Source organism: Prunus dulcis, chromosome 1, assembly GCF_902201215.1.
Source record: "Prunus dulcis chromosome 1, ALMONDv2, whole genome shotgun sequence".
In the NCBI taxonomy this organism is placed as follows: Eukaryota; Viridiplantae; Streptophyta; class Magnoliopsida; order Rosales; family Rosaceae; genus Prunus; species Prunus dulcis.
Window position 1 is genome coordinate 20,195,919 of NC_047650.1, and position 26,498 is coordinate 20,222,416.

The 26,498-nt window shown below is 37.0% G+C and overlaps 1 protein-coding gene, 1 non-coding gene and 1 pseudogene across 2 annotated transcripts; 2 read left to right on the forward strand and 1 right to left on the reverse strand.

Annotated features, from left to right (window-relative positions):
• Positions 1-1,163: 1,163 nt before the first annotated feature.
• Positions 1,164-3,195, forward strand: LOC117615088 (transcription factor bHLH137-like). The gene is made up of 7 exons (XM_034344091.1): positions 1,164-1,710; positions 1,824-1,988; positions 2,080-2,145; positions 2,259-2,327; positions 2,445-2,534; positions 2,621-2,749; positions 2,866-3,195. Exons 1-7 carry the CDS (start codon positions 1,699-1,701, stop codon positions 2,929-2,931), a joined length of 597 nt encoding a protein of 198 aa, XP_034199982.1. The 5' UTR covers positions 1,164-1,698; the 3' UTR covers positions 2,932-3,195.
• Positions 3,196-3,687: 492 nt separating this feature from the next.
• On the reverse strand, positions 3,688-3,760 carry TRNAK-CUU. The gene has a single exon. It is a non-coding gene; the product is annotated as a tRNA-Lys (tRNA).
• Positions 3,761-17,844: 14,084 nt separating this feature from the next.
• On the forward strand, positions 17,845-24,306 carry LOC117616056 (annotated as a pseudogene).
• Positions 24,307-26,498: the final 2,192 nt, after the last annotated feature.

The following is a 26,498-nucleotide window of genomic DNA, read 5'->3' on the forward strand; positions in this document are numbered from 1 at the left end:
AACCTTAGGAACCAAAGCAATTAAAGTATCATTAAGGTGCTCAGGGAGAGAAGCTATGACAAAACAATCCTTGACAAGAGAAATGATATCTTTAGAGCAAAGATCCCAATACTTTTGATAAAAAAGAACAGAAAACCCATCAGTGCCAGGCGTTTTCAACCCACTAGTAGCAAATAAACTACTTTTAATCTCTTAAATAACTATTTGAATTCGGAGTTCTTCCAACAAAGTAGAGGTTTATAAATAATTTTTGAATAATAATTTATTATGTTGTTTAAGAAACTTAACAAAAAAAAACTCATGTCGGATTTCTTGCACATTGTTTTTTCCTTTCTTTTTTAATAATAATTTATGCTCGGTAAAAGGTTGGTCTGTCGTTAGGTAGCCATTGTAAAGCCACTACCGAACGGGCATGCACAGTGCATCCCTAAAACGAAAGGCCATTTTGACTGAGAATTCAACATGTCCAATCACTAACACACCCACTTGCCCGAGTGCGTAATAAAAGACATAAATAGTGCCAAGAAATATTAAAGAAAATTCGACCTTCCCGAATTGATGTTTGCTTTGCTTTTTCAGCACCATCATTTTCCTCCCACCATATTGAATTAACTCTTTACAGCATTGAACACAATTGGTGTAGCAAATCCGAATGGGGGCAAACAAAGCCTTGCCAAGAATTTCAATTTCAAGGACAAAATGGACAAGATAAATGGACTAAACCACACCAACTAATAGTGATGCACAGGTGAATTAGATCAATTGATTAATAAAGTATACTTGCTCGCTGTTTCGCATTTAAGTTCGACCATCTTTCTGTATATTAGAGTAGCTTAAAATAACGCTTTATAAATGAAAGCAATGAACTTATGGAGTTTTCAAAAGGCCCGTGAGTCAACCTCGAGAGCATATAGAACTTCTTTGTTAGAAATGTTTTAGAAATGTGATAGCCATAGTTAAGAAATAAACAAATGGGGTCTATTTTATTGGGCTGATGACTTAATCCAATGGGCTATTGGAGTCATGAGTTGGAAATAAGTAGTACCATCTCAATCCAAGAAAAAAAGACAACCGAAAAAAAAAAAACTGAAAGTGACGGAGAGAGAAATAAGCTTACTGTTGGAGTTTGGACAGAGCCATGAACAAGAATCAAGATTTTACATGATGAGCTCCTTTCTCTTTCAGACTCTCTCTCTCATCCTTAAACAAGGCCCACTCTAGCTCCAGCCAATGCATCCATCATGAAGAACCAGACCCATCTACTTTACAATTCAAACCCAAAGTACTCAATGGCAGCCTTTTCTTCGCCTTTTGCCAATATCTCCTCCCCTGAAGCTCTTGGTTCGTCTTTCGTGCGCCAACAGCCAAGAATTTGTCTAGCTTATTTAGGGAAATAAAGCAACCATCTATATCACCGCCTATTTCTCTCCAATTATATATCTCAGATGGGAGAAAACAATTCAGGAGATTCCCCTGCATGCCCAAATGCATGAAACCTTATTAATTAATAAACAGAGCTTCTTAAAAGTAGCTCTTGTGGAAATTGGAATGGTCACTTTCACAGTACAGAGACTCATCATCCTTCATCGTTGAAAATCTTGAAACTTGAAAGTTCAAACATATATGTGGTGGTGGGGTGGTGATCAGGATTGATTGAGGCTGCTCCAAAAAACCCAAGTGGAGAAAAAGAGGAAGAAAATGGTTTCTGAGGTACCTTACATTACATGCATTTTATGTTGCATTTGATGAACTGAATTTTTTTCCCCTCAGTATTTGGGTGGCTTTATTTGCTTGTTTTTTGTGTGCCGGTTAATCTTGGTTAGGAAGAAGGAGAGCGCAAAGGGAAGAAACAGAGGAAGCAGAATGGGAGTGAAGCAAAGAAACAGAGCAAAGTTGCTGCTGCTTTTGCTGAAGGGGTCCAAAGAAATGGCGTCCGTGTGAAAGCACGAAGGGGTGAAGCAACTGACAGTCACAGCCTTGCTGAAAGGGTATTTGCAATTGCAAGTCCTTTCATCCATCTCCTATGTTTCTCTTAAAAAGAACAGAAAATTGATACAATTCTCAAATGGTTGTTTCCAGGCAAGAAGAGAGAAAATCAGTGTGAGAATGAAACTTTTGCAGTCTCTTGTTCCTGGTTGTGATCAGGTACTGATAAATTATTTAAGTCACTGTTTCTTGTTTATGACTTTTTCTCAGAGAAAATCAGAGTTTACCGGCTGATCTTAGTTTAAATCTTTTGCTTTACATCATGATTATAGATAAATGGCAAGGCTCATGTACTGGATGAGATCATCAAATATGTTCAATTACTACAGAATCAAGTTGAGGTAATACATTACTAATTTTATTTAGTACCAACATTAATTAAGAAAACAGAATTAGGAGCAGCTTGCTTTGTTATTATTATGATCCAGTAAGTAACCACAGCCTATTTCCTTGCTCAGTGCCTTGCAGCAGAGCTTGCTTTTGTGGATGCCATGCTATATGATGACTGTGAGCTGAACCCAAGTACAAATCCATGTGCTTCAGATCAGGTAGCTTCATGGAAGCTTAACATAACTACATTTATAATCTCCTTTTAACTGTACTAATTCCAACAACATAAACATAAATCCCCCAGAGACTATGTTGCTTGGAGCCTCCTAGCTCCGTCCAGTTCCGGTATTTGGCAGACGCTGCACCGCCGTGTACGTTCGCTTCCTTATTACTCACAGAGGATCAGAAAGCCAGCTTAATACCTCAGGTTCAGGTAGTAGTTACACTTAATAATTTGATGAGGAAAGTTCATGCAAACAAAGACTGGAATTAATAATAAAAAATAAAATACTGAGTGATTTGATCTCCTAATTTGATAAACATTTTCAGGATGGTGGAAGCTTTGAGGACATTGGAAAGCAGCCTGCTGGATTAGACCACTCGTGGACCTTCTAAGCTGCTATCAAATTAGGAAAACGGTCCTTTCTTATGTCATTTTCTGCATCTTTTTCATTGCAGGCAACCAGGAAAAAGAAAGAAAATAGAGGAAACGCAACTGCTTTAAACTTGGCCAGTGTCCTCTGCCCATTCCGCTGAAAATTAATGAGGAGCATCACCTGCCCCTTTTTTCATGTTGTCATTAATTAGCCTGCATTGTAGAGAATGTTGGTTTTCCCTTGACTTTCTGCATTTTGAAATTGAGATATCGATTGCAAGTTATTATTGTTATTATTATTTTCTTAAAATGAATCAACCACTTTCCAGTGACAACATTGATATGTCACTGTTGTCATGTGGGTGAAGTGCATGTATCATGTGTGTTTCTTTACTACCTCACCAGCTACGTGTCATGAGACAGAAACTCTAAAAGTTTGACGTCAATGACCAAAGGTTCATCTGTTGTTGTATTGTGGACCTTTCACTGAGACACCGACCAATTTGTTGCCAGCAGATATGGTAAGTAATTAGATGGTGACTGGTTAAGCAATGAGCTCAGCAATTCCATACTTTTGTAAAATGTTTGCAAATCTTCAACTCATGGAGCTTTCAAAGTGACCCAAGAATTGAAATGATAATTCACCACACGTATTGGGTTGTAGGGCACAAATGGGTTCTGTCAATTGAGTCAATAAAAGGGTCAAAACCCACAGAAATCACAACTCCGGCCCAAAAAAGCGTAGCCAGAATTTAAAACAGGAACCAACGTAATTTCGCCCACCGTGGGGCTCGAACCCACGACCACAAGGTTAAGAGCCTTGCGCTCTACCAACTGAGCTAGACGGGCTAGTTGACTTACAATTCGACCCCACTTTATATAAAACAAACAAAAAGATAAATTATTGATCACATATATACATTCCAACAACATAGAACCAAAGGAAAATAAAAAACTACAAAGTAACAATATAACATAACCTAGTCTTGATTCATACGCGATTACATGAGAGTTTCAGTCGAAGATAGAGAAATTAATGGACTCAAACTCAATACTTGGCGATCTTCCAGGATGTCCATAGAATGGCTCCATCTGTTCCACTCCGACATCAAAAAACTCGTCGACCGGGTGGTCGTAAGTATAATGGGTGCCAGAATCACTGGAACAGAGCGGTGGCTGAATAAAAAACCGATCAATATCCTCATCCAAAGATGGAAACGCTATTGCATCAACGTCAATGTTCTCATCAGCCTCTGTTGTTTGATGATCGAAAGTTGGAAAACTCATTGCATCCGCCATATCCATGTTCACATTAACGTTGTCCTCCTCCATCTCTGTTGTTTGAAGACGATCTACCACAGCTGGCACAGCGAACATCTCAGCTGCTCCGATGGCATCCAACAAATTACTTGGGTTTGCATCCATAACACCGAAGACGACCTGCGAATGATCAAAAGGTGGTCTTGGGTTCAAGATAAGGGTGGTCTGCATGATTGGATAAGTTATTTCTCGCATAGCGTCCCTTTTAGCTCGGAGAACCTGGAGAAAAGTTAAAACTAATTATCAAGAATTTAATTTATAATTAGTTACTAAGCTGTGGTGTATATGTAAACACTTACATATGACCCGCGCCAATCATCTTTAAACAGAAAAAGGGAATCCCCCACTCCTAGGTTATGCATCTCAATTAAGCTCCCTGAAAAATGATAGTTAATTAATCAGAACATAATTATGCAAAGGATCTACTAGTGTAGTGGTTTAGAGCGATCGATCTCTCAAAAAAGGTTTAGGTTCGAGTTCTAGTATTTGTGTAGTGTGTGTGAGTTTAATACATTATCGCCTCTCTTAATAGGAAAAAAATCAGAACATAATTCTTAAATTTAAAGACGTGAGATGATGCAATTAAGTTGGAGATTGGGCTCACTCGTATTATCAAGTAAGTACATTCGGCTGGTGTTGTTGGCCCAATACCTGTGAAAAAGATCACATATTATATATAGTTTGTTATTTAAATCAAAGCAAAAAAATAAAAATATAAGGAGGACTTGGCTTAATGGGAACCTGAACTTGAAAGTCCAAACATGCATAAAGTCCATGTCGTCCAAATGCATCCAGAGTCCATCTCTTCCTTCCAGGACAGGAAAATGGACTTCTGCTTCTCTCTGAAGCAATATGTTCATATATAAGTTGTTATTATATATGCATTCAGCAGCACTGAAACTGAATGCTTGGAAATTAGAAAGGCTCGATACACATTGGTTCTGTTCATAAACTTATATATATATATATATATATTGTGTCTCATATGTATATATATGACATTGTTTCTGATGACATGAAATCATTTAAGCCATCCAATTAGTTAACTTAGACTAGTGAAGTGCTCAAACCTTTGGTATAACAATGCGTCCAGTTGAGCTTACATCACTATTTTGTAATTTTTTCTCAAATAATAATCTCATCAGCTCCGGATTGAATATCTGAAATCAATACCCACATATCTGTCAATAAATAATGATAGCAATAAGCAATATTTAAATGTGTGCATATTAGTATGGTGTGTACATGTAATGTGGCTATTTTATCATTATAAACATTAGATCATGTGGCATGCTTGTTTTTTCTTTTTCAAATGTAACTCACTCACGATAGAGGGATGTAATATCTCCAAGGTTAGTAATTGGTGAAAATTAGTTTTAAATCAAAGGGTTATCTTAAATTATAAATGAGATAGAACAATTAATTTGGTCAAAAGATATAGAGATATGTTCGAAAGATAAACGACAACAGCCCAAGTGACATAAGACACAAAAAAATTGATGTGGATTAAAGACGTTATTCTAATTTAAATGCTAAAATTATCATTATCATGTTATTGACATTCGGCACAAAATAATTTCTGAATATAGTGTGAAAACAATATATATGTGCGTATTTTATCTTAGTTATCATATAACTGACACGAGTCATAAAATAATTTATGAAGATTTTGAAACAATATACGTGCGAAAGTGATGTAAAATTAACGTTATTACCTAACTTACAATACGTAGATGCTGACATGCCTACATGTAGGGAAAGCATTACATGTACAGGAGTTCGATGTAAGATTAGCATTAATTTGTTGTGATCTTAATGGTAATATAATGAAACCAACAGAAGCATATATGACATCTACAACAGTGCAAACAACCATACATATGATATCAAAGTACCCCTTTGATTCGTGGGCCCTACTTGAGAAAAGGAGAACAGAAGATGATTTAACCAAAGCTATGTCGAATAGCTCTTCAACTGAGTACTCTGTCATAGATCTTAGCTAGGTTATAATAATTTAACAATCAAAATGAAAAGAATCTGGTATATAATTTCAGATCAGAAGGGAAAAGGAATTAATTCGGAAAATCATATCAGAAAATTAAGTTTACAAAAGTCAGAGACTAAATTCATATCAGAGACATGACATACAATTAAACAGCAATTATATGAAGAGATTAGGGGGAAAACCATAGGGACATCATCTAAAAGTTTATCAGCCATGAGAGAAACCCTAAGTCCAGCTGTGTAAAAACAAAAAACAAAAAACAAATATCAGTCTTAGAAAGAAAAACCCATACATCGAGGCTGAAACACATAGATCGCTACATATATGATTAAAAATAGCCACAAGATTATCAAAATAGAAGGATCTAAGCTTACACGGGGCGGTGGAGATGGAGGAGGATGCATAGGGAGACGTAGCGTGCGAGCAGGTGGTTGGTAAACCAGCGGGCAATCTCTCGGCCTTATCTGACATGGATATCGTCTCCGCGGCCCACTTCTACCTCCCTGGCTCTCCAAAGACCCCGAAGAAGAAGAAGAACAAGCGCATTTGCTGCTTGCTTCAGGATGAATATCACTCTGGTTCCCCATCACAATCTGCTTGTCAGCTGCATTGCCTCTCACTGCTGCTGCTGCAACCTCAGTCTCCTTGGAAACACCGGCCATTTTTGGGTTCTTTTAATTAATGAATTCTCAATAATATTTAGTAACGCTCGCTCCCACAAACACTCACACACACACACACACACACACACACACTGCTCTCTCTCTCTCTCTCTCTCTCTCTCTCTCTCTCTCTCTCTCTCTCTCTCTCTCTCTCTGTGCATCTATAGTATGAGGTGTATGAGCTGGGTGGTGATATGCAGGAGAGGGTGAGGTCTGCTTTATGAAAAGAGGGACGAAGGTCTCCTAGCTGGAATTGTCAGTTTCTGGGAATGCGAAGATCAGTGTACACCAAGGGGCCTTGCTGACTGACGCTCGGCAATCACCAAATATTTGAGTGACAACGTTTACTCACATAAAGCCGGGACAAGTACTCGTCACCACCACTATCCCATTTTTCCTTAATTACTCTCTCTTAATAATATTTTATATATTATATATGATATAATTATAACGTCCATTTCTATATATATGCATATTTTGGGTCGGTTCATTGAATCTAGCTAAATCCTAATTCCCATGCCACAGTTGAGCTTGCAACCTGCAGCCCGCATTCAATTTTCCAGTTGAAGTCTTTTGTTTTTTGTTTTTTGTTTTGTTAACACGGGTTCGGTTTGATCGGTTTGTATATAGATATATATATAAATAATTAAATGTAATTAGCTTCCTTGTATATACGTAAGTGTTTATGTTTTTGGAGGAGGAAGAAAATGCAGACAATAAAAGGGTCTAGACGGTAGGGAGAAAGAGGGATAGGGTTTATATGGTTTGAGGGGATTGGGAAGGAATTGGACAGATGGGTGGAAAGGAATTAGGAAGAAATTAAAAGTAGGGAACAGGTGTTGCTCAACTGCTCAGAAGATAGACACGATATCAATGGTGCAAGCAAAGCAGGGGAAGGTAGCTTCCAAATTCCAGAGAATCCTTTGGAAACGTGATATTATGCCTATTTGCTTGCACCACCGTCTTCTTGCACTCTACAACCACCGTCTTGTACGTTTCTTCTTTCTAAAATATATATTTTAAATAAAAAAAAATTGTTGTAAAACTAATAAGTGGAGCCTACAACTTTCCTCTCTCTAGGAAGGCCTTTGTCTATAAAAGAAGGCTTCCTTCTGTTTGTAAAACACAAAGAAACTCTCAATGAAAATATCAGATTTCTATGTTTTCTCTATACCTCAATTCTCTCTACAATTCATCTAGTTTCATAACACGTTATCAGCATAAATATCTTTGAAATACCAGCTGGGATATTCGATCAAAACACTCTGCATCATTGCTTTTCTTTCTTGGGTTTGATTGAGTTGCTCATGCTCTTCTGTGTATCAACATAGCTTCTGTGAAGCTTTGTTCTCACTGTCTCAGCTTCTGTGAAGTTTGAATGGACAGATGAGTGTGAGAAAAGCTCTACTGAGTTAAAAACCAGGTTGACAACTGCTCTAGTATTGACATTTCCTAACGATAGTGGAAACTTTGTTATCTACAGTGATGAATCACGACATGGTTTAGGTCGTGTGTTGATGCAACATGGGAAGGTAATCGCTTTTACTTCTTGTAACGACCCGGTCCTAAATAAATTGGTAATTATTAATTTATTCAGATAAAAGACCATTTTGCCCCTAGAATATTTTATTAGGTTTAAAGTTGACTTTTTGACTGGGAAGGAATTTGGAAATTTCAACTATCCCGTTGCGTAGAGCACGACGAAATAAGTCCATAGACACGTAATGGGTTTGAATCGGAGTTGTAACGAAGAAAATACGATCAAAATACCCTCAGTGGCATAACCGTAATTTTAGTGTTTTTTATATCAACAGTGTTTTTTATTATCATACAAATAAATTTAGATACATGTTTTATGTTGTGAAACTGTGAATATGAATTATGAAATTCCTAAAATAAAGTAATACATGGTCAAAGAGAACATTATAGTTTACTTTTATATGACATCCTCTGAAGGACCTAACTTGGAATAACCAATTGAGGATTTGATTACACAATTTAATTATATAGTAGTCACTTCTCATTGAACAAAAGGTAGTACCTCTGAAATTTGTTTTATTATTGGTACCACAACATAAACTTGTTCTTTAATTGAGAACTGGATTATATTCTACTAGACTACTACTAATCTCTTGTCACGATCTCACATGCGTGTCACTAGGCTTTCTTTTTGTTTTTTATTTGTTATTTCATCCTTCTTTGTTGAGAATATTTGCTGGACATTAACTCTTAATTTTTTTAATTACTTATAAATTTATATACATTTTTTTTTATGTATTCGACCCTCTAATAAAATTTGATCTAAAAATTTTGTTGCCGCCTATTTTTTCACTAAAAATTAAGAAATTCCCGCTCCTAGCAAAAATTAAAAAAATTCGATGCACAAACAAAATTAAGGAACTAACGCCCTAACCCCATTATCTTTTCAACACGCCGTAACCCCGTTCTCTCTTTCCCTATGTAGACGCAAGGAAAACTCAACCTCGATCTTCCTCTTCCTCATCGTCAACGGAGAACCTCTCTTCCTCGCGGGTAAGCACCTCTCCCTATATCGTTTGCATCTCTCTCTCGCTATTTCTTATCATGTAGCCTTACAAAGTTACAAATGTTCTTTCAAGGGAAAGACTGCCCTCGTCACCTCTGGCACTCGTGGAATTGGGTCTCTCTCTCTCTCTCTCTCTCTCTCTCTCATTTTCTTAGAAAGTTTTTCAATTGGTCTTATGGGTTTCTTCTAAACTAAGTTTTTTGTTGAAATTGATTATATGGATTTTGGTCTTGCTCTCTTTTCAATTCACGTATGTCATGGTGAAAGACCTAGCTGGACTGTGCACACCTATTCTCGGGATGAAGCAGAGCTTGACAAGTGCTTACGAGAATAGGAGTTTAAGGATTTCTGAATGCTGGGACTTGTAAGTAGCCCCTTGTTTATTTCGTGCTCTAGCTGCTTGTATAAATGTCATAAAGAAGAGAACTTTTTAATACTTTTTAGTATAAAGGATTTTTGAACTACTATTATGTATACTTTTAACTGGGTCAAGTTTTGGCTTTTGGACTTTTTCGGAGGGCCATTGACTGGTGGGGGGTTTTGTTGAAATATAATCCTTCTACAGATTTCTTAGAGCTGAAGTCATTTCCTATTTTTCTGTTAAGTCTATTTTAAATGATGTAATGAGAACCATTAGATCATAGTCTAGGTGGATTCTCTAGCTTAGATTTGGTATGACACGTGTAAGCACCTAATAGGGTGACAGTTGTAATTCTGTTAGGAGAGAATCACATTTCTCTCTCTGTCAGACACACTATGTAAGCGACAGTTTGTAAGAATTCAATAGAACAGTGCCTTCCCCATTTTCTCTTCATTCTCTCTAGCTACAATCTCCAGAATATACACCTCTTCCTAATCTGAAAATACATATATAAACAGAGAATTCTAACATGGCCTTAGAGCCAAGTTCGATTGTTTGTTGGGCGTGAATCTGTGAGAATCGAGTTGGTGTTTGGCTGAGCTGACGTTGAGCTCACTCAAAATTTCACGAAGCTTTTCTAGCTGCGTCTGATGTCTAACATGGCAGGATCAAGCTCTTCTGAGCTTCGTACACCAGTTTTCAATGGAGAAAACTATGAGTTTTGGAGCATTCGAATGAAGACCATTCTGAAATCTCATGGACTGTGGGATTTGGTTGAAAATGGTTTTGATGCTTCAGATCCAACGAAGAAAAAAGGAAAGGAAGAAGGATCTAAAGCTGCTGAAGAAGAGAAGTCTACATCGGCTGAGATTTTGATGAAAGATGCTCGTGCACTTGGACTGATCCAAGGGGCAGTCTCAGACCAAATTTTTCCCAGAATAGTGAATGAAGAAACCTCAAAAGGTGCATGGGATATTCTGAAGCAGGAGTTTAGAGGCGATAAACAGGTAAGAAGTGTGAAACTACAAGGCTTACGTAGAGAGTTTGAATACACTCGTATGAAGGATAGTGAGTCATTCTCTGGTTATGTTGCTAAACTGTTTGATCTAATTAATCAAATGAAAAGTTATGGTGAAGAGTTACCTAGAGAAAGAGTTGTGCAGAAATTGCTTATTAGCTTGCCTAGATCTTATGATTCTATATGTTCTGTGATTGAGCATTCAAAGGATCTTGACACTCTTGAAATTCAAGAAGTGGTTGCATCTCTCAAGAACTTTGAGCTCAGATTAGATAGGCACAATGAAAATTCCACAGAAAAGGCTTTCACTAGTCTGAACATTGAGAGTAAAAGCTCTAAGAATGGAAGTTCTTCTGGAGGTAACAAGTCTCAGAAGAACTGGAAGGAAAATGGGAAGAATTGGAATAACAAGTCCAATTCAAATTCCAAACCAAATGCATCAAATGATGGAACTAAAACACCCTGCAAGCACTGTGAAAAACTGCACTATGGCAAGTGCTGGTTTGAAGGAAAACCAAAATGCAGAGGATGTGGAAAGTTTGGTCACATGGTTAGAAATTGCCATGACAATCAACCTGTGCAGAAGGTGAATTATGCCAATCAGGTTGAAGAAACTGGAACATTGTTTTATGCATGCAATGCCGTGACAGATGTGAAATTGAACAATTCTTGGTATGTGGACAGTGGTTGTAGCAACCACATGACTGGAGATGAAAGGCTACTGATAGATATTCGAAGGGATGTAACTTCCAAGGTGAAAATGGGGACTGGAGAGACAGTTCAAGTTGCAGGAAAAGGTACACTTGTGATAGAAACCAAGACAGGCAGAAAACACATTCAAGAAGTGATGTTGGTGCCTGGTTTAGAGGAGAACTTGCTAAGTGTTGGTCAGATGATGGAACATGGGTATTGTTTAGTATTTGGAAAGGGAATGGTGACAATTTTTGATGATTGGTGACTGCAAAATCCTATAGCTAAGGTTCCAATGACTAGCAATAGGTGTTTCTCTCTCACAATGGTACCTGCTACTCAGTTGGTGTTGAGAGCAAGTGTGACTCACAGTTTGCAGACTTGGCATAAAAGGCTGGGTCATCTTAATGATCAAAGCATCAAGATGCTAGCAAATCAAGACATGGTTCATGGACTGCCTAGTCTGGAGAAGGATTTAGCAGTGGGTGAAGGCTGCAAGCTGGGAAAGCAACATAGAGACTCATTTCCTGCAGAATCTACTTGGAGAGCTCAGTTTCCACTTGAATTAGTTCACACTGACATCTGTGGTCCAATGCAGATTGCATCAATGTCAGAAAACAGATATTTCCTGTTATTCATTGATGACTATACAAGAATGGCTTGGGTTTATTTTCTCAGAAATAAATCCAATGCTTTTGAATGTTTCAAGAAGTTCAAAGCAATGACAGAATTGCAGAGTGGACACAAAGTGAAATCACTTAGAAGTGACAGAGGTGGAGAATTCATGTCAAATGAATTTCTTGCATACTACAGTGAGGCTGGAATACAAAGACAGCTGACAGTAGCATATTCCCCTCAGCAAAATGGAGTTGTTGAGAGGAAGAACATGACTGTGATTGAGATGGCAAAGTCTATGCTACATGAAAAGAGTCTTCCATATGAGTTTTGGGCAGAAGCTGTTCATACAGCAGTCTACCTTCTCAACAGGTGTCCTTCTAAGTCTCTTAAGAAAATGACACCATTTGAGGCCTACACAGGAAGAAAGCCAGGTATTGCACACTTGAAAGTGTTTGGATGCCTATGTCATGTGCTTATTCCTTCTGTTTTGAGACACAAGTTGGAAGAAAACAGTCACAAATGCATTTTTATGGGCTATGGATTGTGTGAAAAAGGCTATAGACTGTATGATCCTAAGACAAGAAAGATTATCTTGTCTAGGGATGTCTATTTTGATGAAGAAGCCTCATGGAAATGGGAGAATCCTAGCAATGCAGATGTGGGAGTACCTATGCCAGATGGAAATCAAGATACTGCAGAAACTGAACAGAGGGTATTAGATGATCACTCTCAGTTCTTGGATACTCAAATGCAGATGGAAGAAGAAATTGCACCTCAAGGGGAAGAAATGCTTGAAGAGACTCAAAGGCTTGATCACACACCTCACAAGTGGAGGAGTATTAATGACATCATGGCACAATGCAACATGTGCATTGTAGAACCTGACAGCTTTGAAGAAGCAGATTTGGATGAATCATGGAGATGTGCAATGGAGGCTGAATTGGAGATGATTGAGAAGAACAATACTTGGAAATTAGTTGACAGGCCATCTAACAAACCAGTAATTGGTGTTAAGTGGGTCTACAAGGTCAAACTGAACCTAGATGGTACTGTGCAGAAGAATAAAGCTAGGCTTGTGGCTAAAGGCTATTCACAGAAGCCTGGAATCGACTATAATGAGACATTTGCCCCTGTGGCAAGACTTGACACCATCAGAACTTTGATAGCCCTTGCAGCACAAAAGGAATGGAACCTATTTCAACTGGATGTGAAGTCTGCCTTTCTCAATGGCATTCTAAAGGAGGAAGTTTATGTTGAACAACCTCAAGGATATGTTCAAGAGAGCAAGGAAACCAAGGTGTACAGGTTGAACAAGGCTCTATATGGACTGAAACAAGCCCCAAGGGCCTGGTATGATGAAATAGATGCCTATTTCAACACTGCAGGTTTCAAGAAAAGCTTAAGTGAAGCTACTCTCTATATCAAAACAAGTGACACCTCAGGTATTATCATTGTCTCACTCTATGTAGATGACATTATATATACTGGAAGCTGTCCTAAAATGCTTGAAGAATTTAAACAAGATATGATGCAACACTATGAGATGACAGACTTGGGTCTGTTGCATCATTTTCTTGGCATGGGAGTGGAACAAACTGACAAGCATATTTTCATTCATCAAAAGAAATATGCCATGAAAATTCTTGAGAAGTTTGGAATGAGAGACTGCAAGTCAGTGGCAATTCCATTAGTGGTGAATGAGAAATTGTGTAGAGAAGATGGGAGTGAAGCAGCAGATAAAAGTGAATTCAGACAGATTGTAGGAAGTCTCCTTTATCTGACTGCCACAAGACCAGATGTCATGTTTGCATCTAGCTTGCTTGCTAGGTTTATGCACAATCCCTCAAAGAAACACATGGGAACTGCTAAAAGGGAGCTGAGATACATTCAAGGCACATTGGATTTTGGAATTGAGTTTGCAAAGGGGAAGACAGCTACTCTAATTGGGTACTGTGACAGTGACTGGGCTGGGAGTGAGGATGATATGAGGAGCACCTCAGGATATGCCTTCACACTAGGCTCAGGCATGTTCTCTTGGGCTTCCATCAAGCAAAACACAGTTGCTCTATCTACAGCCGTAGCTGAGTATGTGAGTGCTGCAGAAGCAACTTCACAAGCTAAGTGGCTCAGATTTGTGCTTGAAGATTTTGGTGAAGAACAGATAGAAGGGACTCAAATTCTATGTGATAACACCTCAGCAATTGCAATGGCAAGGAATCCAGTTCATCACCAAAAGACAAGACACATCAGCAGGAAATTTCATTTTATAAGGGAAGCCATTCAAGCAAAAGAAATTGAACTGGAGTACTGCAAGACAGAAGATCAGATAGCAGACATTTTGACTAAGGCTCTGCCTAAGGATCGGTTTGTGAGGCTGAGAAGCTTGCTTGGAGTGAAATCAGCTAAAGGATTAGAAGGGAGTGTTGAAATATAATCCTTCTACAGATTTCTTAGAGCTGAAGTCATTTCCTATTTTTCTGTTAAGTCTATTTTAAATGATGTAATGAGAACCATTAGATCATAGTCTAGGGGGATTCTCTAGCTTAGATTTGGTATGACACGTGTAAGCACCTAATAGGGTGACAGTTGTAATTCTGTTAGGAGAGAATCACATTTCTCTCTCTGTCAGACACACTATGTAAGCTGCAGATTGTAAGAATTCAATAGAACAGTGCCTTCTCCATTTTCTCTTCATTCTCTCTAGCTAAAATCTCCAGAATATACACCTCTTCCTAATATGAAAATACATATATAAACAGAGAATTCTAATAGTTTTCACACTGAGAGACAAAGGTTGGGGCATACTTCAACACCTCTATACTCAGGATTGATTATTTTGTTATTTTCTTAGCATGAATAAAATGTAATGGAATTGGAGTGGGGTTCAGATTTCCTTAGTATGAATTAAATATATGGAACTAGTGTTATTTTCCTTTGTTGATAAGTTTAAGAATGTCTGATCTCAAGTTCTGTTAAACTTTCATAAAAGGACCAAGAAGCTTAAGGGACCATGTAATTAACTCTAGTCCATTACGGCTTGGGATTAAGTCGTAATTAGAAAATAAGAGGGAAAAGAATTTTCAATTTACATTATATAGAAACAATTGCTGCTTCCACATTGTGGGTGTGATTGACACTTGTATGGCTTCAATCTTTTGTTTTCTCTGGTCCTTTTCGGTATACTATTTTATAGTTATTTTATTAGTTTGGCAGGAGTTTGGCCAGAGTCAAAGAGCTTCAGTGATAAAGGATTAGGGCATGTGCCAAAGGAGAGTGTTACTGGTGAGAATTTTTATTTTTATTTTTTATTTAACATATAATATCACTAGTCATTTGGCTTTGTTTGGTGATCTCGTTATCCAATGCTGAAAATATTTTTTCTTGTTTGACATAGATGGACAAATAACTGTGAGAAAATCTGCAGGGAACTTGTAATCTCTCATTTTGGTAAGGACAGTGAAGACGAAATCTTGGAATATAGGTGTTTAAAACCTGATGATGAAAATGAAAGTGAATATGGCTTGGCCAGTGTTTCTTAGGGAATGTGTAAAATTTAGTTCAATCACTTGTTTCTTTATTTCAATTAAGGCATGTATTATGTCTTTGATTCCTCATAATATTTTTATTCATCCAAAAGAATATTTATATGTTTTGAATTCAGGATCATAACTGCTTGTATGTAAGTGTGCTTGAATTATGGGATAAGGTTTTGCATTTCAAGGAAGCCGTATTTATATACAAGTCACTGGAAGACTTGAAAGCTGCATTCAAACACTTGATTCGGTCGTTGGAAGAGGGCTTTGAGGACTATTGATATAGGATATATCTTAAGATTGTAATGAGTTTTTGGAATTTGTTACATTGGTCTTTTCCTAATGATAATATATATTATTTTTCGGACAACAATTTCTCATTGGAAATATTTTTTATATTTCTTTTACAAAATATTCGTACATTCCGACGACTTTTTACTCTTGATAATTGCTATAAATCTAGTCGGAAAAACATTTTTTTCGACACACTTCCATGTTGGAAATGCACAATTCCGACAATTTATATTGATCACAAATAGTAATTTAGGGTCGGAAATACTATTTTCGACAAATAGCCATTGATCAAAAATATATAGCGTTGCATAACAAAAGATCTCAAGAAAAAACTATTTCCGATTGTTGCATAAGTATTTGCGACCAAACTTATGGTTGGAAATGAATTTGTATAGCCATTTTGAAAATTCATTTCCGACAAAAATTTAAGCAATATCAACGAAACATGGGCGTCGGAAATACATTATTTCCGACGGATTGGTTGGAAAAAAACTATTTGCAAACCAGCGTTTTTCCGAGGACTTCCGACGACAATTTGCTCTCGAAAAAGGGCATTTTCGACGGCAAAACGCCTTTTCCGACCATAAGTTGCCCTCGCTAAAGGCATTCTGTTTTGTAGTGAAAAGGGGACATGGAGGGAGGGGAAGAAAAGGTGGGCTGTGAGGAGGAGAAGATGGGGCGCTGGGGCAATGGTTATCGGGCTGGGAGGTGGGAGAGGGAAATAGGTTTTTATTTTATAGTTTTTAATTTATTTACTATTTTATTTAATTGGACTCTTTTACCTTTATATTTGACAATAATATTGATAGAATGTAACGGTAGGACCAATGCGCCGATTAATAAAGAGTTGGTGAACCATTTAAACGAATAATTTAATTAAAGGACTAAAATGCAACTCGAGTGTAATTTTGAGGACTATTTAAGTAAATAACTCTACTATAATAATATATAGCCTTGCTTGTGCGTAACATATCACATATCTAGGGGCTGCTATATGTGTCTTTGATATTCTTCAACAAATGAGAAATCAAACAGAACAGTATTTAAATATTTGATATGCATCTCAAATTAAAAATGAAGCAATTAAGTCGAACATCTACATCGATCCATTGAGAAAAGGACGTAACGAATTAGAAAATTTAGGTCAATTAGTACTCTATAATCAAGTTGGAGCTTGCACTAGCTTTTATTAAATTATGAAAGGAAATACACGGAGAAGATTATAAGATAATTATCTCCAGTCATTTAAGAGGATAGAATTGCAAGTTGCAATTGCTTTAACAAAGTTGTTAATGAGCTGTCATACAATTGCAAGTTGCAATTGCTTTAACAGAGAGAATCTGGTTCAGTTGTGAAGAGCCTGATTTATCATTCCTCACATCAATTTAAAAATAAAAGTAATCTACATGTGGGCAGACACTTTAAGAATAAAATATTATATCACTAATCTGATAAATATTCTGCACCAGTCAAGACCACATGCAGTTGCCTTGGTTCCACAACCTACACCACCTTTTGTCCAGCTCCATGTCTGGGTTCCACATGCAGTTGTCTTTATTATGTCATGTCTTCTTCTCAACACTTCCCCGCAAAAACATCAGCTCACTCTGTTCAGTATAGGGCAAGGTTTGAACACGGCAAAAACATCAGCTAACTGTTCAGCAGAAGGCAAGATTTGAACGCGGTGAGTGCCGAAGGCACTACGTTCCAGAACAAAGTGATATTTTCATATATACCTTTCGAAAACTAGTCCAAAAAAGAGCCAGACCGTTGCCTGCCTCTTCTTCTCCGTGTCTCAACCTTAGTTTTTTGGGGCTGCTTCTCAGCCTCCTGTTCAGATTTTGGGTAGGTCTCCCACCTTTGGATCCTTGTTGTATGTGTTGTTGAAGTTTTGGAGTTTGGTGGTAGATCTACGTAGATCTCCTTTGGATCTATTTTATGTGGAGGTGTAGCTACTGCATCTAGGTAGATCTTCCATCATATGGTATTGTGGGATCGTGAGTTCCATGATAGGTAGAAGGAAGTTTTTTTTTATTTTTTTTATTAAGGTCATTTCTGGAATTGGTCTCTTCTTTGGTTTTCATTATATTTCCTTGAGAATACTAATGAGTTTTCAGTGTCTTTTATTTGATTGAATTAGGCAACATCTCTGGTTTTCTTTTTCATCTCCGATTTTTTATCTGATGGGTTTTCCATTTCTGCCTTTTGGTTTAGTAATCTTTTTGATCTGATGGAACCAGACCTCATCTTTGGTTTTCAGATTCTTGCTCCTCCCTGCCTTTCAATCTTACAAGGTTGTTTGCTCTTCCACTCAAGGTAATAATCTCAATCTATCCTTGATCTTTATTATTATTATTATAAAGATGAATTGGCACCATAAATGTATTATTAATTATAAAGATGAATTGGCACCTCAAAATGGTGCTTTTTTTTTTTTTTTAAAAAAAATAAAATAAAATAAAAAATAAAAACAATTGTTGTTCACTTTGGCACGGATAAGTTACAAAGATTTACAGTGTCTTATAATCAATTGAAACCCCAAATATCAATTCAACATGGCTTGGCTTAACTTAAATGGCTTGTATCTTAAAAAGGTATATCTTCTTTAATGTAAAATAGGGAAGGACACAGCCAATAAATGGTACCCAAAAGTAATAGCAAATCCAAATGTAAAAATAGTCGCTGCGTAGTCTCTATTGGTTAATGAAGACAATTTATTGTCTCTAAAATCAACTTAGGAGACAAATTCATATCAATAGCTAGTGTGTGTTTTTTTAGTAGTGATTGTGTTGTCTGATATAATGATTATGTCATGTCTTCTTCTCAGCAAGTTGTTTTCCTTGTGTGCTCGAAGAAAATATGACTGAAGCAATAGTTTCCTTTGTGATTGAAAGACTTGGAGAATTCATCGTCCAAGATGCGAAGTTCTTGTTTGGAGTCAGCGATAAAGTTGAGTTTGCACAAACTGAGCTGCAACTCATGCAGGGTTTTCTGAAAGATGCAGATCTAAGGCAACGAGATGATGAAACAGTACGTGTTTGGGTTGCACAAATAAGAAAGGCTGCTTATGATCTGGAGGATGTCATAGAAATATTTATCTTGAGAGTGGCTACAAAGAAGCGAGGCATGAAGAATGTTCTGAAAAGGTTTGGTTGTGTGTTAAAGGAAGGAGTTGATCTTCACAAGATTGGGTCACAAATTGAGAATGTTACCACCCAACTTTCTTATTTGAGGTCAAGCTTGCAAACTTATAACATTAAGGAAATAAGGAACTCTAGAGGTGCCACTTCTTTGTACGAGAGGCAGCAGCAAGTAAGGCGAACTTATTCTCATATTATTGAACGTGATGTTGTTGGTTTAGAGAATAGTGCGGAAGAATTGGTCAAGCATTTGGTGAAGAAAGAATTTAGCCACCGAATTGTTTCTATCTGGGGAATGGGTGGTCTGGGAAAGACCACCCTTGCAAAACAAATTTATCGTCATAATGAAGTTAGACGCCATTTTGGTTGCTTTGTTTGGATTTGTATATCTCAACAATTCCAAGTGAGATCTGTTTGGGAAGAAATTTTAATTAAATTTATTTCTGCTACCACTGCGCAAAGAGAAGAATTTGCAAAACTGAGGGATGATGAAATAGCCAAGAAGATATATCTTCTACAACAAAAAAGTAGATGTTTGGTAGTCCTTGACGATATTTGGAGCATTGAGGCATGGGAGTCACTGAAAGCTGCGTTTCCATTGTATGATGAGGAAACAGAAAGTAGAATATTACTCACCACTCGCAACAAAGAGGTAGCTTTACATTCAAATGGATTCATCTACCAACCTCGCCCATTAAATGACGATGAAAGCTGGGAACTTTTTGAGAAGATAGCAATCTTTGGAAGAGAAAGAATAAGTATTCTCTCATCCCAATGTCTCTACTTTAATTTCATATTTGTCAATTAAACGCAATAGATAAGAACTTTTCATATTCCATTGGACACTACATTTGAGAAAGACAAAATTTGAAAAAACATTGAAAGAAATTAACGCCACCAAATTGAAATATAAACTCCTAGATTTTAATTTTAATTTTGTCATTTGTTAAAACATGTTAATCGATAAATTATAGTTGTTTAAGTATTGTTAATCTTTTTTTTATCGATAAAAGAGTACGAGTTTTGATTACCTTATCATTTAGAAATTGAAAAATGAATCTCGAACTTGTCCGCTGAGCCCATATTTTTTTATTTTGGGAAATTAATGTTGTGCGAAAACACTCCAATACATTATCGTTGATGGATTACGTAACTATCACACACAAGCCATGCAAAGATAAAGCACACACACAAACTGAAAAGTAAACTCACACACAAAGAATACAATAATTTATAGAGGTTCGACGTTATGGTTACAATGCCCCCTTTGCTCTCTCACAAACCCTAGCTCTCTTTTCTCTCACCCTTGGCTCAAACTCAATTTGATGCCTTGGTTTTCTCATGTTATGAAAACTTAGCACTAAAGTGCCTATTTTATATAGTTCATAGGACTTAAGTACAAACCTAATAGTAATAGAAGACTTAACCTCGTCAAATAGACTAGCAAAATACCAATCACGCATAGCAGGAAAAACACGAGGTGACGGATCGCCCAATACTTGCTACAGGTCGGTTTGCACATAACCTCCAACTTCTCTCCAGCATCGAGACCTTTGCTCTTGGGATTATGCGACCGATAGTTTTTGAAAGAAGTGACTGGTCGCTTCTTGCTTCTCCTTCCTATTTTTGCATATTTAAGTGACCCAACTTCAGCAGTTAAAACCCATCTCAAAGTAGTTTTTGTGTTCCAAGTTATTAAACTTGGTGCAATTGTCATTACATTAGTTTCGTCAATTATCTAGCATAAGTGTTTTATTTTATTTTGTTGTTGATATATCTAGCATATGTTGAGTAAAATCATAAACTGACAGTGTAAAAATTGTTTGAAAAAAAAATGAACATTTTATTTTAGACAAGTGATTAGTGTAGTTCTTTAATTATTTACTTTTACAATGCAAAGTTGCTAATATAACAATGAATTTGGTGTTGATTATTTTTCAGCCTTTGAAGTTTCCACAAAGATGAAAGAATTAGGAAAGAAAATGCTTCAACATTGTGTCGGCTTGCCATTAGCCGTCATTGTGCTCGCAGGACTACTCGCCAGAAAGGACACAATTAATGAGTGGGAGACAGTCCTTAAGAATGTTTATGCATACATAAGAAGAGGCAAAGACCATGAACATGAAGTCACGGGTACATCGTGGGTGTTGTCGTTGAGTTATGATAACTTACCATATTATTTAAAACCATGTTTTTTATATTTAGGCCATTTTCCTGAAGATTTTGAGATATCAGTGAAAAGATTGACTCAGTTATGGATGGCAGAAGGTCTTATATCCTTGGTGCAACAAAGACAAGGTTCAATGGAAACAATGGAGGAGATAGCTTTTAGTTACTTAAATGAATTAGTGGAAAGGTGTATGGTTCAAATTGGAGAACGGGGTTCAATTAGAAAGATTAAATCTTGTCAGCTTCATGATCTCATGCGAGACTTGTGCTTGTTGAAGGCAGAAGAGGAGAACTTTCTCCAAACTATCGATTTGTCGCATAGGGAGACAATGTGTGCTCTTCCTTCTCCCACGGTAACCGAGGCAACACTAAAAGGTAAGGTTCGAAGACTTGCCATTTATGTGGATGATAATGTTGATAAATTGTTTCCATCAAGATATGAAAGAGACAACCGCCTTAGATCTCTGTTATACTTCGGCCCAAGATACTGGATGCCAAGCAATAACAAGTTAGTGTCGCCACTATTCAAGGACTTCAAATTGCTTAGAGTTTTGAAGGTTGAAGGTATAGAGCCATTACTAAAATTGCCTAGTGAAATTGGGAATATGGTCCACTTGAGATTTTTAAGTCTAAGGCATAGTTTTATAAAATGGTTGCCATCGTCCTTAGGTAATTTGATATGTATGCAAACTCTGGATTTACGCATTAACGGAACGGATGTAGTTCCAGATGTATTTTGGATGATGGAACAATTGAGGCATTTGTATTTACCCTTTTATTACACCGCACGGGGTAAAAAACTTCGACTGTCCACTCTTCATGATTTGCAGACTCTACACCATGTTTCAAGCCTCTGCTGTGACTTGAACGATCTTACTCAGTTAACCAGTCTTAGAAAACTGGCCATACGAGTGACAAGTCCCTTGAAAAATTTGGAGGAAACCTTAAAATCTATAAGCAGCACACTTGATCGCATTCGATCTCTATATGTGCTCAACTTACTTGGAATTCATAGTGGTACGGAAGTTGCACAGATAGTGTTAAGTTGCCGTCATATATACAAGCTAGATCTGAATGGGCGTACAGTAGAGTTACCGGACCTTCAACACTTTCCGAACCTCACTAAGTTAACACTGTGTCGCTGTGATCTCAAGGCCAACCAGATGGCCGTGCTAGAGAAGCAGCCAAATCTTAAAACTCTTCGCCTTATGGAGCAAACTTTTGAGGATGGATTAGACACACTGGTTTTCTCCAAAGGAAGCTTTCTTCAACTTGAATCTCTTTTCCTCATTTGCATTTACGAATTAAGGGACTTCACGGTGGAAGAAGGAGCCATGCCTAGCCTCCGCCGATTGTGCATGAAACGTTGCAGTGGATTGACGACACTTCCAGATGGGCTGAGACATATTACTACACTCTGGGAATTAAGCTTCACAGAGATGTCTAGGACATTGCATAGTAGGCTTCAGGTCGGAGGAGATGATTTCTATAAAATCCAACACGTGCCTTCGATTGTATTTGCCAATATGCAGGAGGACTAGGTACTTCTTAATTTCCGAATGTGGTCAAGGTTAATTCATTTGTTGTGTAACGTGTTCTTCATTTTGCATCTTTGCGTCATTCTTCCATTTATTAATTTTCTCTTTTATTGTTTTACTGCAGTTGGTGGTTGTCTGTTTTGCTTGCTCTTTCTTATATTGTGCTGCATATACTTACTGCCGAGAGTTTCCCTTATATTGGGAGGGACTGCATTCAAAAAACAACAGTACAAGCTGAGGAATTAAGCTTCACAGAGATGTCTAAGACATTGCATAGTAGGCTTCAGGTTGGAGGAGATGATTTCTATAAAATCCAACACGTGCCTTCGATTGTATTTGCCAACATGCAGGAGGACTAGGTACTTCTTAACTTGGAATGTCTATCTTTTCCTTTCTTATTTCGTGTGCTTTATATATTGTTAGCCATTCCTTACAATTTTACTCTAATCCAAAATAAGGATAAAGCTGCTCACTGTGATAAAGATAGACAGATGTACAATCAGTTTCCTCTTATAACTACACTTGTACCAATATATTGAACGATTCACATCCACAATATCTTTTCTACATATATGATGGTCGAAGATGATCATATGGAAATTGAATCACTGGTATGAGATTCTTGGTATGTCATAATGTCACATAATTATAGTAAAGTATTCTATCATAACTTGAAACTAATGTATTTTTGTGTCCAAAGGATATTTGCAAATTTGTTCTCTTGTTAAAAGGTACTAATTATATTTTTCTTAGGTGAGAAGTGAGGACATATGAATATATTTGTCGGGGAAGCTAACTAGATGTTTAGAAAAGCATGTTAGATGATCAGTTAAATGGAAGTTAGTATATACTTGTGCCCTCAATAGAGTGCAAATATATCTTTGTACTCTGTTTTGATTCTGTTCTTTTCATATGAATATGCTGGAGCTGCTTTGAGGTACTATATGTTAGGCTATTATGCTTTTGCTGTCTCCTTCGAATTATAGGGTCTTCATTATTTACTAATCTTCAAATCCCTGTGTTTCGGTGGATCCTGAGCCAGACTTCACGGAAAGAGCGATACGGGGAAATGAGTGAAGCTGCCTCAAAGGAAGGAATGGATGACACCATTGGGCCAATGTCGATAGAGTGCGCCGATGATGACGTCATATACAAAAGCGTGGTAGAATGTTAGAACCCAAATATCCCAAGTTGAGAGCTCTCGAGAACCCTTTCCATACAAGTTGATTTTTAAGTGTAAGTTCTACACAAGGAGAAGATCTTACTGCAGTTACCACCTATGGTTCATCAGAAATTTATCTCTAAGACTCTTGTTAATCATTTTGGTTAAATATTTCCAAGTCTAGTGTAATTCTATGTGTGTATGCCTAAAGTTTGTGTAATCCTAGGTTAACTGTTTTTGACTGCTTGCATAGACTGTTTTTGACTGCTTACAAGCTTAGTCCGTGTTCGACTGCTTGCAATACATTTCATCCATGAAACCCTTGTGTACAATTGGTAATTGCTCAATGAAATTTTAGTGAAGAATATGTTTCTTGTGAAGAAACCTTTCATCCTTAGCCTAAAAGGATTTGGATTAAATTTAATTGGAATGGATTAGCCTAGTTGTAATCCAATCCAACTCAATTATATCCCAAACGTGGCATTAATGGAGGATCATCTAATTCCTAATTCCCTTGCCACATTTGAGCTCGCAACGTGCAGCCTGTATTCAATTTTCCTGTTGTGGTTTTTTAGTTTTTTGTTAACATGGATTCGGTTTGGTCAGTTGATACATATATAATTAAATATACAGAAACGTTGATATAGATCCAAATTTTCATTGAGGAGTTGGGTTTAATTCTCGGGTTTGGGGACTTTGATCCAAGTCCTTTGACTTATGTGCCACGTAGAATTACATTCCATTTTAAATATTTTTTTGATGTAATCTTTTTATTATTTTATTTTAAATAATTATCTAGGGTTTTTCCTATGTCAATGCCCTTATGACTAGTGATCTTTGTGAAACTAATTATTCTTTTGTACAAGTTCCAATCACTATCCATGAAGTGGATCGTCACAACCATGTAATTTATATTTTGGATCCATGTCCAAGTATCTTTGCCTTTGCAACCATGAATAACTCCCACACCCCCTCGGCAACCTTCTTCCTACTTGGTACCTTAAAACGAGGTTGCACCTCGTTCATCATTTCCTTAAAACCCGAGCCCTCAACGACTCTAAAAGGATGCTCATCCTTAATGATGAACTTCACAACCTTTAACTCACATTTTTTTTGATTGAATGTGTGAGGAACCAATCCACTACCCATTCTATCAGTTGTCAAAGAAGGTTGATTTGCATCACCTTGTTGATAGAGAGGAGAGAGCTTGCATCTCCTCTCTATGTGATTTTTTAAACCTGTTGTCCCATTTTTTCTAGGGTCCGCCGGCATCTCCAATTTGCAATAATTGCAAACCCCTACAACCTTCTCTACCCCATTACCATCCTTCTTTATTTGTTTTGTGCAATGTAACCACACAATCGATTTTGGGGCTTTCCTCCTATCTCCCACCACAAGCCCCTCACTTGTGGTATTTTGTGTTTGAGTTGGAGATTGTGTTTCGGGTGTATCGGTTTGTGTTTGGGGATTAGAGGCATTAAGTGTGTTAGAGTGGCTAGACTCCATCTATAACACAACACAACACAAAAGCAACAACATAAAGAATATTAATAACATATTAAACTCAACCAAATTAAAACACAACAAGAAATGACACTTTTTATAAAAAACACAGATTCAAAACAGATTCTAGAATTAAGCTCAAAACAGCAAAAACAGATTCTAGAAACACAGATTCAAAACAGCAAAAACAGATTCTAGAAACACAGATTCAAAACAGCAAAAACAGATTCTAGAATTAAGCTCAAAACAGAATTTACAAAATACTAACAATAACAATAAGATGACACGCATCAAACATGCCTTCTAAACCAAGAGATAACCTAGTTCAAATATTAGTCTTGTTATAATGCGAAGAAACATGCAAGGAGACAGTTTATTTATCACTAATTGCAATATTAAGTTTCTTTACTTGAGCATCCCAATGGGACGCAGTGTGAGCAGAGAATTATAAAACTGATAATATTAATCCATGTATAGTAGGCGTGACTATCTATTTATCACCTATGAGATGAAACTTGTTACTATGAAGATTGATCATTTACTACATTAAGATAATCGAAACTGAACCAGTTACCTGATTGGAGTTCCAGAAGTGTAGAGCGGGTTCTTCACGACATATTGCACATACAAGTTGTAAATGTACTTCAAAGATTCACGCAAGTCGCCAGTCCTGGGATAATCTGCACACACAAACACAAAACAAAGAGTAAGAAAGCAGCAGCACATTAAGAATGTAATTGAAAACCACACATGTACAAATTTCTAACCTAAGCACAAATTCAAGTTCATGAATGTAATTGAGGGAGAGGAGAGGCCTTTCTTTCCGATCCTAAATCGCTAGATCTAATACTAGAAAATTGCCAACAGAAGCAGCAAATATTTCATATTTCATATTCATATTCAATCAAACCATAATTCTTAATTTCAAGATCTGAAAGCAAAAATAAAAAAAATAAAAAAATAAAGACTTAGAAAACGGAAAAAGCTAACCTTAATGCCAGAAGGGGATTCCATGAAAGTAAGCTTGTA